Source organism: Mesoplodon bidens, assembly GCF_964165515.1.
Source record: "Mesoplodon bidens genome assembly, chromosome: X".
NCBI lineage: Eukaryota > Metazoa > Chordata > Mammalia > Artiodactyla > Ziphiidae > Mesoplodon > Mesoplodon bidens.
In genome coordinates, this window is record NC_138163.1 from 29455205 (window position 1) to 29470781 (window position 15577).

At 38.7% G+C, this 15577-nt stretch overlaps 1 protein-coding gene across 8 annotated transcripts in view; it reads left to right on the top strand.

The window, feature by feature from the left end:
• The first annotated feature begins 1136 nt into the window (after nt 1–1136).
• The window catches only part of SMARCA1 (SNF2 related chromatin remodeling ATPase 1), a 150778-nt gene continuing 136337 nt past the window's right edge, over nt 1137–15577 (top strand). For all 8 annotated transcript variants that reach the window (XM_081221470.1, XM_081221471.1, XM_081221472.1 and 5 more), the window contains exons 1-6: nt 1137–1463; nt 6214–6300; nt 8318–8484; nt 8827–8927; nt 9033–9133; nt 11717–11896. In XM_081221470.1, the coding sequence (XP_081077596.1) occupies nt 1290–1463; nt 6214–6300; nt 8318–8484; nt 8827–8927; nt 9033–9133; nt 11717–11896 (810 nt within the window). In that variant the 5' untranslated portion in view covers nt 1137–1289. The remainder of the gene's footprint in view (nt 1464–6213; nt 6301–8317; nt 8485–8826; nt 8928–9032; nt 9134–11716; nt 11897–15577) is intronic.

Here is a 15577-nt window from a genome sequence, read left to right on the forward strand (position 1 = left end):
AAAGGGATATATTTGGGGGACAATTGTGTGCCTTCCTGCTCTTTGCAGAAATCACACTTGATTTCAGATTGGGAATTTAGGAAGGTGTGTTAAGGGAAATTAATCAAGATTTCTTTCCACTTTGGAAAATACTTGCTTCATTTTGGAAATTGTATGTTTTGTGATTGTTGTTTGGTATACTGTGTTTTATACGTTTTGCTATCTTTTGTCCCTATTGACTGAAATTTTAAGACTAAGATGTTAATCTTCCCGTTATTGATCAAAATAACTGGTGGGGAGAAATAGAAACAATAATATTTAATAACTGACATTTGCATACCCCTTATAAAATGCTTTTATATCCGTGATCATGCATATTATTGGTGTTGAATTACTACTAAATAACAACGGGGATACGAATAAAATACACAAAAAATCACAATAACTCAACCCAATTATTAGTATCAGGCACCTGAGTTGCCCGAGGTTCTGTGGGGACCTTGACCTTGATCCCCAGGACTTTTAAAATTCAGTGGTGAAGGCAAAAGAAGGGCTCCTGCACATTGGCCATCCGAGAGGTATCAGACTTGAAAACAGAGCGAATATACGTAAAACCCGGGTCACGCTTTGCCTTGTAAGTGAATGTTTGCAGCTGCAATCTAGAGATTGAAGGAGTGCTTGTTCTTCTGCAGAATTTACGAAGGTGGGAAGAGCACCACCAGTCTCCCTTTGGGGACCTGGGAAAGGGAAGTCCCCAGAGGGGTTCTGGGCTTTGCAAATGGTGAAACAGACCTTCTACAGTACAGTTATAAGCAGAGGAAAAGTTCTTTGTGCAAGAAGGGGAGAGCGCCCCGAGGTACAAAGAGCAGATTTAAGGGGAAGAGGATTCTTTCTGCACACAGCTGCGAGGGGAGCTGAGGCTGACTGTTGGGGGCGTGTGGGGAAGGAGATTTTTAGGAGGCTGCGGGCTGTGGGTTCCCGCCTGCACCCCTGTCCGCGCCCCACGCTCAGGCAACAGTTGGTCGTGTGGTGCCGGCCCGGGCTCCGGGTGGGGAGGGGGAGTCTCGCGATCGTTGAGGGGGGGGTGGAGGAAGGGGGGAGGGTGACGGGGGGAGGCCGTGACGTAGGGTGGGTGGACGGAAGTGGGGCAGGGTTGAGGGTTATTTAAAGAAGGGGGGCCCGAGTGAAGGGGTTGGAAGCCCGTGATTCCCCACCCTTGCTCCATCTAGCTCTTTCCAGTGCAGCCACTGCCGCCGCCCAGGAGCCCTCGTCCCCTTGCTCGTCCCCCTCCTTGTTCCCGCTCCAACGCCATGGAGCCGGACACCGCCGCAGTGGCAGCCACCGTGGCAGCCTCTGATGCGACCGCCACGGTCGTGGTCATAGAGGACGAGCAGCCGGGGCCGTCCACCTCTAAGGAGGAGGGAGCGGCCGCCGCGGCCACCGAAGCCACCGTGGCCAAGGAGAAGGGCGAGAAGAAGAAGGAGGTAAATAGGAAGGGGGTGTGTGTGCGGTGGACAAATCTTGCGCCGGGCCCCTCCGAGGGGCCGAAACCCTGACCTTTGGGCGCCGACAGGTACCCGCGGAGCTCGGCTGGGCTGGGGGCGGCGGGCGCGCGGGGTGGGGGCGGCGGAACAGTCTAGCATTCGCTCCCCTCCCCCTTCCCTTTACGCCTCCTGGAGGCCGGGGGCGGGGCGCGGGCGCGGCGCGGGGCGGCGGGTGCCCGTTATCCCGGGACTTGGGGGCTGGGGAGCCCCTCCACAGCCCCCGGCCCGCCTCGCGTTCCCGGAACTGGGGTAACGGGGTGGGGGATGGGGCCGTGCAGGAAAAAGCCTCCGCCTCTCCCTCTCCTCTCGCTCGCTCCCTCTCCCCCCCCCTTCCCGTCGGCCTCTGCCTGGGAAATCTGGGCCCTTCAATCCCACACTCGCGCAAAAGGGGTTTTGCTGGGGGCTTATTTTTTGAAATTTGAATTTCCAGGTGCCGGTGGTTGGAAGGCGGAGGACGATAGGAGAGACTTTTATTTCTTTGATTGGCAATGTCGGCCCCTTGGGTGGCAGGGAAAAAAAAAATCATCTCTTGTTCGTTTGGTCCCCGCCTGCTGAGTTAGGCGGGGGTGTCACCCCGAGAAAATGAGCTCTCAGCGTTGTACCCCCGCCTCCTCCCAATCCAAACCCCAGACTGAGGCACGGTGGACATTGGCTTAGGAAAATTTCCAACGTGTGCACCCTCACCCTCTCCTGCCCCGCCCCCGACGGTATAGTGTTTCACTCCAGGGCCACCCAAATGGTCCCCCAATCCGGCCCCAAGCCTTCCAGGCTTCCGCCTCCCTTTCCTAGTGGGCGCTGCTGGCTCCTGGACACACGCAGGTTTTTTTAAAAAATTTTTTTAAACTCAGCGTCGCCAGGATGAACTGCTGCTAATGTACATAAGGGGACGGCTCTGACACCTAGTAAAGCCAGATCCAGAAAAATATGTATTATCTCCATAAGGCATATTTCATATGGGCCGAGACGTGCAAATAAAACTATGAAACTCGTTGAAAAAATTGAGATTAAAAAATAGGATGGGGCATAAGGATTTTTGATGTATAATAAAATTGTGGAACGGATCGTTTATGGCTGGATTTTTTTCCATTTACGAGTATACATATCGCAATTTTAAAAAAGGTAGGTAATTAAAATTATGCTTTAGAGATCTCCAGTGGCTTTGTCTGGATCATTATATGGTACTATATGACCAAATTAAAAGCTATTGAGGGAAATTAACACCTTTCGCCGTGAATTAGAGTAATTTTAAATTCAGCAGTTGCTTCAGTTGACATATTTTACGGTTACAAGGTTGACTAAACAGAAAGACGATTGTAGTGCTAAGTGAAAACCATAGAAAACATACGCATATTAGGATCTATGTGGTACTTGGATTGGTAAGACAATATCGATGATTAAAGCTGGGCCAAATACCAAGCATCAATATAAATCAATGTTGGGAAATTCAGGAGTGCGTCTAGGTGCCTTTTATTCCCTAGATTGGGTAAATGTAAGTGCTCCGCCGTCTTTTGTATGGCAGTAAAGGTTGTCGAATTTCCAGGGTGTATAAATTTTTTGAATTGTGAAGAGACTGGGAATCAATAAAAAACCTGTATAATCACTGAGAGTTGATGCATATATATTACTACAACTCTGTGGCCTGATCAGAAATTGCACTAATAGTATCTCATTTGTCCGCTCAGCGTAGGGAAATGAGGTGCTGCCTGGAAGGAACTTTCTGGATATCTGAAGTTTACTGATTTAGTCACTCCATCTTTTTAAATTTTTCCTTAAAAATCTGAGTAGTACCAAAACATCTACTTAAGTGCTTTCATTTGTACCATTGCTTCAAATAAAGTAAATCGGTACCTCCCTCCAATCTAAATATTTACACACTGCCTTGATGCCTTAAATGGTGTCCTAAAAGTGCAGATTAAATACCTTTTTCTCATGTCCGCCAGTTATTGTACTCTGACAGTGATACAAAGGCATTTGAGGGTTGTTTCCCCTCAATTAAATAACCACCTCCCAGACACTTCAGTATTGTGTTGATTTTTTCATAATTTTTCAGTCTCGTTCCTCAATTGTAAGGTTAACTACCACTTTTTAGACACTTCATCTACTTTCATCAGAAAGAATGGGTTTATGATAAAGGACATAGATGTAACAAAACCTTTCATTTAAAACAATTGTAAAATACAAAAATACAAGGGATCCAGCGGGGAGAGGGAGATAACCTGAACACCAAGCAAAGGGCTGTTACTGCAATGGAACTTAAGTTTTAGTCCTGGGCTTCTGCCATCCTTTCTTGCTGTTGCCAGTGTGCCTTCTTCTACTGGTCGTTCCCAAGTCATTTGCTGCTGCTTTTATTCTCTGTAGAATGGGAAGCCAGATTATCAAACTTGCTGGAATTGCGTATCAAATAAAAGAAAGTAGGCTCGGAACGAGAGCATTTTCGTGATGCATAAAGTAGATGAGAGTGGATTATCTTGTGACACTTAGCTACAGAAGGGTATTTTTGCTTACCTTCTGGTTCTTGAACTTCCTTGGTTTAAGTGACAGTTGGATAACCTAATGCTGTGAAAATTAGAGTTGGTATTTTTGGTAATGAAAATGTCAAGAAAAAGGTCATGGTCTTTAAGACAGGGCATCTTGGTGACCTTGTGCTGCATTCTCATGGCATCTAGACTACCAGATGATAAAATCCATAAGGGGGCTTCCCTGGTGGTGCAGTGGTTGAGAGTCCACCTGCCGATGCAGGGGACACGGGTTCGTGCCCCGGTCTGGGAAGATCCCACATGCCGCGGAGTGGCTGGGCCCGTGAGCCATGGCCGCTGAGCCTGCGCATCCGGAGCCTGTGCTTCGCAACGGGAGAGGCCACAACAGTGAGAGGCCCACGTACAGCACACACACACAAAAAAAATCCATAAGGAATTCATTAGAATATCTTAGTCACCTTTCATCTTTTCTTGTATGAGAGGGTTTATTTGTGAAAACATATACAGACACAAATGGAAAGGTTTAGAAGGTAGGTATTTTAAAATTTGTTGTGGAAGATAGTGCCAATTAAGTAATTACCTACAGCTTTTAATGGCAATGCTCAAGGTTAGGAATTTTAATTAGCATATAATTAAAATTTTATGGTATTCTACCACAAGGTAAGCAAAAAAAGTAAAGAGTAAAATGTTTTTCTAATATTAAAGCTTTAATTTTCTATAAGTGAAATTTGTATCCCACATTATTAGTTATATACTTGTGTATATGAGGGAAAGTAATTTTGAAACTTGAAAACTAGATTTCATTTAGCTTTTCAGGGAGTGATAAAGGTGTGGATTTTGTTATCAAATTTTCCTTGTTGCATTGAAAATAAAATAGGGTCTCTAGTGTATGTGACAGTTTGAAAGTGTGGTATTGAGGGCATTTTAGTAGTTTCTATTCTCATCCATCCAGAATTACATTCAGAACATCCCACATACATACATATGAGATGCTGTAAATCAAGATGGCTGTTATTTGGGCTAAGAATAACTGAACAATATCTGATCAGTACTCCAAAGGAGAACCCTGACCAGGGTCAGATTCCATAATCTTAGTCTGGATTTCCTCAAAATAGAAATTTTAGTAAATGTTAGAAAACATTAACTACTGAAGCCATGTTTTTCTTATGTTTAAGATCACATTCTTCTGTTGATTTATGACCTAAGTTTTCAGGAACAGGCTGTCAAAAGCCATGCTCAAATGGACATAATTTCTTTAGTTTTCACAAACAGATTTGTGTTTTGATTTTGCAGTCTGTGTTAAAACTGGAATACTCTCCACTTTGGTACTAATGGGTAGATTTGTGTTTTTATTATTTTACTTCTTGATTTCTTACAGGGAAGGAGGTGTATTCTACATACCTACTTATATTTACAAGTACCAGCTTTGTCTTTATAAAGGATAGGATGTATGAGATAACCCCCTAGATAATTTCAGTATTTTAAAGTAGCTGATTTATATTACTTTTCACTAAATTAGTTTTTTAAAATATCAAAGGTTAATAGTTAATAGGTTAATAGCCCTGAGAAACTGCTTCTACAAAATATTCGTGTTTATAAATAGTTTTAAAAGGTTTTCTCTCCAGTAGGAGAAAATTAACATAAGCCAAAAGTTTGAAACTGTACTATTTCATTATTTTAAATATAAATGATTGCATTGCAGTACATAAAACAGTTTAAATGTTCTAATTAGGATATAAAACAATATTAAAAAATCATATCTTTTCAGGAACAGAAACCACAGTTTTTTCTTCTGAAAGTTTGGCTTGTTACATAAAGAATTGTTTCTGAGAATTAATATTTACTTTCCTTGAATTCTTTGGTTTGTGGTTGATAATAGTCTAGATTTAAAATCTCCTATTTGCTGGTTATACACTTTCTTACACTTTAAATTAGACAGTAGGTGAAAAGGCTCATTTTCCCACCTTTTGGTTTTTATTTTAATTAATGTTATTTCTCTGGCTTTCACAATTCTTCGGATTTTTTTTTAATTGGACCTCAGGTGCACAGAACTGGATTAATCATAAGCCCTGTTCATGGCATGCTCTCATCATTGGTCCAGGCGTGGCCCATGTTGATTTATTTATTTAGTATTTAATTACTTTTTACTTTCTTCAAATGAGAATGTTGACCTTGCTTTGCAATTTGATGATTTATTTTCTTTGAAATTCTAGAAAGTCCTTTCTCCATTTCAACTCAAACTTGCTGCTAAAGCTTCTAAATCTGAAAAGGAAATGGATCCAGAATATGAAGAGAAAATGGTAAATATGTTCTTGGCTAGGATAGTGAATACAGTAGTTGATTTGTATAGAGGACATGTGAAAGATTAAAAAAATATGTGTTTATATAATGAATACAGAATCTTAGGTTTTAGAACTGAAAAGTAATTTAATATATCATCCACCATAATAGATTTTTGTTGGATAAATGAATCTCCTCATTTTCGGATGAGGAAATAGAGTATCAGAGAAATGATATGGAACAGTTGGGACTGGAAGGCACATCTCTTCACTTTTGTTTAGCACTCTTTACCCTATAATAGGGTGTTTTACGCTAGAAATATTTTATCCACGAAGTGAAAATGTAAGTGGCAATATCAATATGGCTGAGAGAAAGCAGGTCACAAAACCAGCCTGGTATTTTCTTCTCCCTCTCTCCTTGCTCTGGATATGTGAATGAGTGCTACACGTTATGAAACATGTAATATGGTAATACACTTTCCTGAGGGAAGGCTATTTGCCCAATGTATGAAAATATTACATGCTTAAGCAGTATAACCGTAATTACACCCACCTATGGCTTTGCTCTACATTTAATTATTTAATTTTTAGTCACTAAAACCCATATTTTAGCTTTAATTTTAACTAGACTTTTATGCCCTGGGATCTTTCAAAACCAGTGAACTTGGTTAACTGAAAAGAGAAATTAATAGGCAGTTAAAACTGATTTTTTTTGTCAAGGGGTTGTTTTTGAAGTAATATTATAAAAATTAGTAGAGATGAAGTACATTTTTTGGTTGTTCATGGTGATTTTACAAAACTCCATGCCTTAATGTTTAAGGCCACATCTAACGTAGACAGTTAATGTTTTAACAACTCTAAAAACAACATTCCAGTGAGGATAACATAAAATGGAAAGGTCTTGGCCTCCTTCCAGCTACTGGTCTGAATGTATTTGTCTAATTCTTATATTTATGTTAATGAATTCTTGTAAGATTCTGATGTTATTAATTATGCATCCTTCATTGGTAATCAAATGTTCTCTACCCTGTGGTCAGAAAGTGACTGGGAATTAAAAAATCACCTTCGCTTTTTTCTTTATCTTGATCTTTTAAGATTTTTTTAGTGAAAAAAAAGTTTTATTGTGTTTATTGGTATAAGCTATATGACCTTTTAAAATGTATTGAGAAATTATATATCGATGTTTCTTTCTTTCTTTAACATCTTTATTGGAGTGTAATTGCTTTACGATGGTGTGTTAGTTTCTGCTGTATAACAAAGTGAATCAGCTATACGTGTACATATATCCTCATATCTCCTCCCTCTTGCGTCTCCCTCCCACCCTCCCTATCCCACCCCTCTAGGTGGTCACAAAGCACGGAGCTGATCTCCCTGTGCTATGTGGCTGCTTCCCACTAGCTCTCTATTTTACATTTGGTCGATTTTTAATTGTTAACATATATCAACTATTTCACTTATATATGTGTGCGTGTATATTTTTTCTCCAAATCCTCACTTTCGGGAGAAACTTTATATACTCTTAGCATAAAACACAATTTTCCAGATCACTGTACTTGAAGAGAGAAATGTATTGTACCATGGCATTGAAAGTATTTTGAGACAAGATGACACTGTATTCTAAGGTTTAAATTGTTTCTAGATGAAGCTTGAAAATTCTTGGTTGACTTTCCAAACCATTCAGGATTTGCCTTTTGACCCCAATTCTTTAAGCAGAGTACTTCTTATTGAGGCATTTATTAAGTCTGTCGGATCACTTGGCTTCTACTCAAACCATCTGAAAATACCATTTTCAAATTCTGCTACTTCCTGGCTGTGGGAACTTGGGCAAGTTACTTACCCTCTCTGTGCCTCAGTTTTATCATGAGTAAAATGGGGATAATACTAGTACCTACCTCATAGGTTTATTAAGAGAATTAAATGGGTTAGTATGTTTAAAGTGCTTAGAACATAGTACAAATTAAGTGCAATATAAGTATTTGTTAAATTTTGAATGAACACAAAAGGAAATCATTACTTTTTCTTTTGTCTTGTAAATTAGAAAGCAGATCGAGCGAAGAGATTTGAATTTTTACTGAAGCAGACAGAACTTTTTGCACATTTCATTCAACCTTCAGCACAGAAATCTCCAACATCTCCTCTGAACATGAAATTGGGACGCCCTCGAATAAGGAAAGATGACAAGCAGAGCTTAATTTCTGTTGGAGAGTATGTTGGCATCTGTCTCTCTACTTTCTTCCCTCTCTCCTTCCCTCCCTTCCTCCTGCCCTCCTTCTACCTCCCTTCATACTTCCCTTCCTTCTTCACTTATTCAGTGTGATTTTATATTCAAAAAATATGGTTATCATCAGTGTAAGTATGTTTTGGAGGCAACAGTATTTCTTATCTCAGTAGAAGTCAATCAGTAAAAATGTAGGCTGGTTCTACCAACTTCTAAGCAAGACTCTAGATAACCTTTGTTTTTCATAAAAGATATTAACAGTGTATACTGACTTAATTGACACCTTAGCATTTGGGTTGAATACGAAGGTATTTCTTTTTTCATTTCAGCTACCGTCACAGGCGCACAGAACAAGAAGAAGATGAAGAGCTGCTCTCAGAGAGTCGGAAAACATCTAACGTGTGTGTTAGATTTGAGGTGTCACCTTCATGTAAGTACTTCATCATGTTGGTGTTTTTTGTTTTCAGTTTAGTTTTAGAAAATTTTACTTGGTTGTATTAATGAAATTATGAGAGCCTTGGTTTTGTTTTTTCAGATGTAAAAGGAGGACCACTGAGAGATTATCAGATTCGAGGACTGAACTGGTTGATCTCTTTGTATGAAAATGGAGTCAATGGTATTTTGGCTGATGAAATGGTGAGGAGTTGGTAGCTAAAAACACATTCTCAGTTATCAGTAATTTTATGTAAATTTGAAATACCTGAGCTGAACTTCCCCCCTGGGGTTTGGAGGCTAATTGTTTTATTTAGTTATAACATAAAAGGCATTTGTGAAGTCTAGGATTGTTTCTTTAAGTAATCTCTAGAACATATACTTTCACAGGCCACAAAATTCTTATTGAAATTTTCTCAGATGGTATAAAAAAAACCTCCTTGTACTTTTGTTGATGTTTGCACTGTGGCCTCCAGGAAGCTCAGAGCCCTAGTGAATACCAAAATGGAGCATCTGTGTAACTTTTAATAGTCTGCCCATTGTGTCCTTTGTGCCTTTTCCTATTCTTTCGCTTTTAGTCTTACTTTCCTTGGCCCCTCTTTATTTCTTTTTGACCATTAATTTATGTTCCATGTTTTCATTGTAGGCTACCTGAAATCCTTTTGGGAATGAGGTGGGGATAGAAACCAAACGCTAAATGAATGAATGTATGCATGAGTGAATGTAAATGCCTCCATGTGTGATCAAAGAAAGTGTGAGGAACAAATAAGTGAAGAGCATTGTTGAGTCTTGACAGTAGAGTGCCAGCTGGGAGTCAGGAAATGATCTAAGGAATGATGGACATGCAGTTGTCCCTCCACATCCGAGGGATATTGGTTCTGTGACTCCTGGGGATACCAAAATCCATGGAAGCTCAAGTCCTTATATGAAATGGCATAGTACAGTTGGGTACTCTGTATCCGCGGTTTGCCATCCGCAGATTTTGATCTGTGGTTGGTTAAATACCTGATGTGAAACCTGTGGATTTTGAGGGCAGACTGTGTAAAAAAAAAAACCAAAGAGAAAAAGTAAGGCCATTTAAGATGCTAATTCATCAGGTCAGAGGAGTATATGAAGACCTGGTTTAGCATTTTAAGATGAAATGAATAAGGTGGGATTTAAGAGAGGGCAGTGATACTCATATATGTGACTCTGGAGCCATATTTGCAATCACATATCCATATGGGCCACATGACTATTGATGCTCTATAGCTTGTAGTGTAGTAGTCAGTCCCATAGGTACTCATCCCTGGCTAAGCAACTGTTCGGTGTGTGGCAAATCCTTTAAATCAAGGGTCTGTAGCTCCTTATATTTAATATTCTGGGTTGGAAACTACAGTCAGCTTAGACAGGGAGGAGCTTAGTTAATTGGACAACAGAAAGATCAGGATTTGCCTCAAGCTCCTCTTGGCTGCAGCCTGTCTAAAGATCCTTCATATTGAATTTATGCTGACACCAGCTATGTTTTAATTACTAAAAAGGGGAAAGATACTTCGAGTATAGAAAATATGGAAAAAAACTGAGAAAAATTTAAAAGTAAGTTATAATTTTGTTACCTCGAAATAACCATAGTTAACATTTTGGCATATTTCTTTTTAGTCTTTTTCCTCTGGTTGTATTTATTTTGCATAGTTGAGATCATATTATATATGATTTGGTATTCTGATTTCTTCACATTCATACATATTTTCCACATAATTAAAATATTTTGGTAAAAATAATTGTTAATTACTGCATAATAATTAATCCTAGGGAGGTTCCATAATTTTATTCATTTCCTCCCTTATTGCTGGTCATATGGATTAGTTGATAGTATATATTATATATATGTGTATAGTATATGTTGATTGATATATATGTATATATTTAATGTATAATAATACTGTTATGAGAACCCTTGTAATTTAGTTTTTCTGCACCTCTCAAATTATTTCCATAGGATTTCTAGAAGTGGACTTACTTGGTTAAGGAGTATAAACATTTTAAGATTTTAATGCATAACATCCATAAAACTCATCTCATAAGTGAAATATCAGATAGGATAAATGCTATAAAAATTACTTTAAGCTTAGGTTTATAAAATAAATGTATACCCTGTATAGAGATAAAGCCAGAAACTGTTTTGAAAGGTCATACAGCATAGGACATAGTTCCCTTTCCCATAGGTTAGGTAGTGGATTCATGGGTGTTCAGTATATTATTTTTTTAAAAGTCCACTGAACTAGGTGATCTCTAGGGTCCTTTCTGGCTGCAAAGTTCATTTATGTTCTGTTCTTTTATGATTCCTTAGGTCTTCAAGGGTGTGAGATGCAAGTGTAGAGCTACATGCCCCTTGAAATGCATAGTCTGAATATTTTATGTCTGGGCTGTAATAATGTTGGGGTCAATGGGAAAGAAAGACCGGTATCTAAGCAGGCTAATAAAGGAAATGTGTCTTTGTGAAATACACGAAATTCCTAATTTTGCAAACTAGTAGAAAAAATAATATAGGTTGCTTGCTCCTTTAGGAGTAAAATTCTCCTAAATAGAAAATTGCTTTGTTGAGCAACTTTCTAACTGCAAGTTCTTAGCTTCTTTTTGTGCTCAGGGTAAGTATTGAATTGGAATGGTTATTCATTAAAAAAAAAGTCTTTTAACTTTTCCCTATGTGAGATAGTTGGCAAATATCTTTTGTAAAGTTGCTACTAACAAATGTTTCACTAAATAAAAAACGTTTATGGATTTTTTTTCCTTGTGATGATAATGCAGGGTCTTGGTAAGACTTTACAGACAATTGCTTTGCTTGGTTACCTGAAACATTACCGAAACATTCCTGGACCTCACATGGTTTTAGTTCCAAAGTCGACTTTACACAACTGGATGAATGAATTTAAGCGATGGGTCCCATCTCTTCGTGTTATTTGTTTCGTTGGAGACAAGGATGCGAGAGTAAGTGAGAAACAGGTTTAAAAAGGCAATCAAGGAAAACATCATTTCTGGGGTTAAGTTTTGTTTTGTTTTGTTTTTTTTGCGGTACGCTGGCCTCTCACTGTTGTGGCCTCTTCCGTTGTGGAGCACAGCCTCCAGATGCGCAGGCTCAGCGGCCATGGCTCACGGGCCCAGCCCCTCCACGGCATGTGGGATCTTCCTGGACCAGGGCACGAACCTGTGTCCCCTGCATCGGCAGGCGGACTCTCAACCACTGCGCCACCAGGGAAGCCCCTGGGGTTAAGTTTTATTGCTATAAAAGATATTCGAGTTGACTGCTACTACTAAATATCACTTAAGTTGTGCTTACTCTTTGTTAGGCTCTTTTATAAGTGCATTTTATATATTAATTAAGCTAATTCTCACAACACTCCTGTGAGGTAGATGTGTTACCTATTCATAACAGAAAATCCATTATTATGCTTATTGGCATTTACTTTTAACTAGCTCATTAACCTAAGCATTTTGAATTGCACTTTTAAGTGATTTTTTATTTAAAAAAATCTTACTTTATTGACAGTATATCTTAGCGATTCTATCGTTTGTGCTGTTTTGATGCCAGAAATGTATCAATTTGCATTTCAATTTTTTTGTTTAAATTTTTTACTTTTGACTTTGACTTGTTTACATGCATACATGCACATGCACACACACATGAATGGAACTTTTTCTCTTTGTACAGAGAGCGTTGTGTTTTGTGTTTATTCATAGACACAGCTTTCAGTTTTGATCTTTGAATTGAAAAATACATGTGTGCATACATTCTTAGATAATATCAGAAATTCTGGGCTCTTGTTTAAAGTAGCTATTTGTCAATCTAGTAGGCTACAATTATTTTAGGACTGTTGAATTAATCTAAAAATAATGAATTATGCAAAAATACCAAAATGGATAATTAGCTTAGAAAGCATATTATTAAAGTTGGTCTTTATTTTGCCTCGAGAGAACATAGTTTAGAGTAAAGATTTATTCTATTTTACATATTTAGATAGGTTATCAAAAGATATCCTCAAAAGAATGGTAGCATAATGAATTATGTGATTTTATTCTTATCATTTTGCTTGAAGAAAAATTACTTAAACTTATTTAAATTTAGCTTATAAATAAATTAAATATTGAAATACTGAGCTCATAAATGTAGAATTACAGGCTTGATTCTTCCCTATGCCTAATATTTCGCAGTAGCAAATTAGTCACTTAGAAATCTTTCTGATTGCTGCTATTATATAATGTAATACCATTTCTTATAAAATTTTGTATTTCTAAAGTATTGATTTGCTGAAATTATTCGTTTTATGTATGTATGTATGTATGTATGTATGTATGTATGTATGTATTTATTTATTTTTGGCTGTGTTGGGTCTTCGTTGATGTGTGCAGGCTTTCTTTAGTTGCAGTGAGCAGGACTGCTCTTCGTTGCAGTGCAGGGGCTTCTCATTGCAGTGGCTTCTCTTGTTGCAGAGCATGGGCTCTAGGCGCATGGGCTTCAGTAGCTGTGGCTCACGGGCTCTAGGGCGCAGGCTCAGTAGTTGTAACACATGGGCTTAGTTGCTCCGCGCCATGTGGGACCTTCCCAGACCAGGGCTCGAACCCATGTCCCCTGCATTGGCAGGCAGATTCTTAACCACTGCGCCACCAGGGATGTCCCTGAAATTATTCTTGAAGGTCATAGATATTGAGAAATATCTAGACTTGTGTTGTCATCATGTCTCAGTAAAAATGTATGTCAGTGGTTTTCGACTATATTATGTGGAATCCAAGGGTTTCATGAAGTGTCTCTGGGAGTTTTCAAGAAAGGGTGGATGTATTTAATTGGTGACTGCCCTATCTCTACCCCATGGGAGGTTGAAATTCTTCTAGACACTTCAAAAACTTCTTAATCATGAAAACTAACCTTCAAAGTCAATGTTTTGCAAATTGCCACTCATTAATGGGTTGGGGTTCAGTTTAGTGGGTGGTGGCAACAATTTTTTAAAACCTTGAGATAGAACAGAGTAGAAAGTAGCATTGAGGATATGTATTGCTTCTTTCTGTATACACGCCCTCAAACATGTATGTATATACTGGATTGCGACCTAAAATACTATTTTACTGTGGGCCATGGTCAAAGAGTTTGAGAACCAGTAATTGTTAATTACATAAATAATTAATGTGCCATATGTAACACTTAAAGATTGATGTCGTTATGTGTAGAGAAAATCCAGATCATTATTTATCGACAGATTTGAACCTTTTACCACATGGGATAGATATATTGGATCTTTATATTTTCCTGGCCTTCTGTAAACACTTTATGAGGTCAGTATTTTGGTAATAAAGTATTTGATGTAGGCTACAGTAGGTATTTAATTGAGGTAGGAAATTATTAGAGAAAATCCTGATCCTGTTTGAAGCTAATGTAGTCCTGAAGTATTTAGAGGTATGATTCCTAAACATAGTTTTTGACCCCTTCCTTTCACACTCCAGAGGCATCAAAGGTCATGGACATGGAAACAGGAGTTCTGGTCTTAATTCTGGCTTTTCTACTGACTGTGATGTTGAATGAATCTCAAAGGGCCTTAATTTTTGTCACCTATAATATGAGAGCTTTTGGATTATGTGATCTTTAATATTCTGTCAAGATATTTAACTCTGAAACTATCAAGTAGTTACACAAATTTAAAAGAAGAGCTAATTTAAATTAAAATATGTGTATGTTCTATGAAACTGTACAAGGAACCATTAAACTGAGTATTTCACAAAATCAAATAAGGGTAAGGTATATGCAGGACTAAATAGGGTCTGGCACCCTGGTTCTTTTTATTTTGCCTCTAACTCCCTAATGTCTTAATTAACTTTTTGAATACTACTTCCCAGGGAGCAACTGAGATCTACAAAGGCCTTTTATCTGTCCTCTACTTCAGTCCAGGCAATTCTTTTTTACACAGTGGGCACTCATTGAATATTTGTTGAAAGAGTCCCTGGCGTGTCTGATGCATAATTGAATTTATGAAATAATGACTTTGCAGTGAACAGTCAATTTTGTTTATGCACTGTAATTTCAGATTTACAGTACTAACCAGTCCCTTCTCAATGTAGATTTTGCTGCTCCCTGTTAACCTTTGTGGTTTTATTTATTTATTTATTTATTTATTTATTTATTTATTTATTGTGGTACGCAGGCCTCTCATTGTCGTGGCCTCTCCTGTTGCGGAGCACAGGCTCTGGACGCGCAGGCTCAGCAGCCATGGCTCATGGGCCCAGCCGCTCCGCGGCATGTGGGATCTTCCCGGACCAGGGCACGAACCCACGTCCCCTGCATTGGCAGGTGGACTCCCAACCACTGAGCCACCAGGGAAGCCCTGTGGTTTTATTTTGACCTGTAATAAAAATTAATCTAGAATTCAGTTAATACAAGTTAAAAATGCTTTCAATCAACTTGGCTACCACATTGGCCACTGCCTATGAAGATTTAAAAATAGTTTTAAATAGTCTCACTGTTTTAAATAGACTCTTGTACTATATAGAGCCAGTCCCCTTTATAAAATCATTTATAGCCTCATAACATCAGGAATTTCACAAAAACATTAATGGGCTTTCATGACCCCGTAACAAAATTTATGACTCATCCCTGCTAGAAAGTGAAGGAGACATACAAGAGAT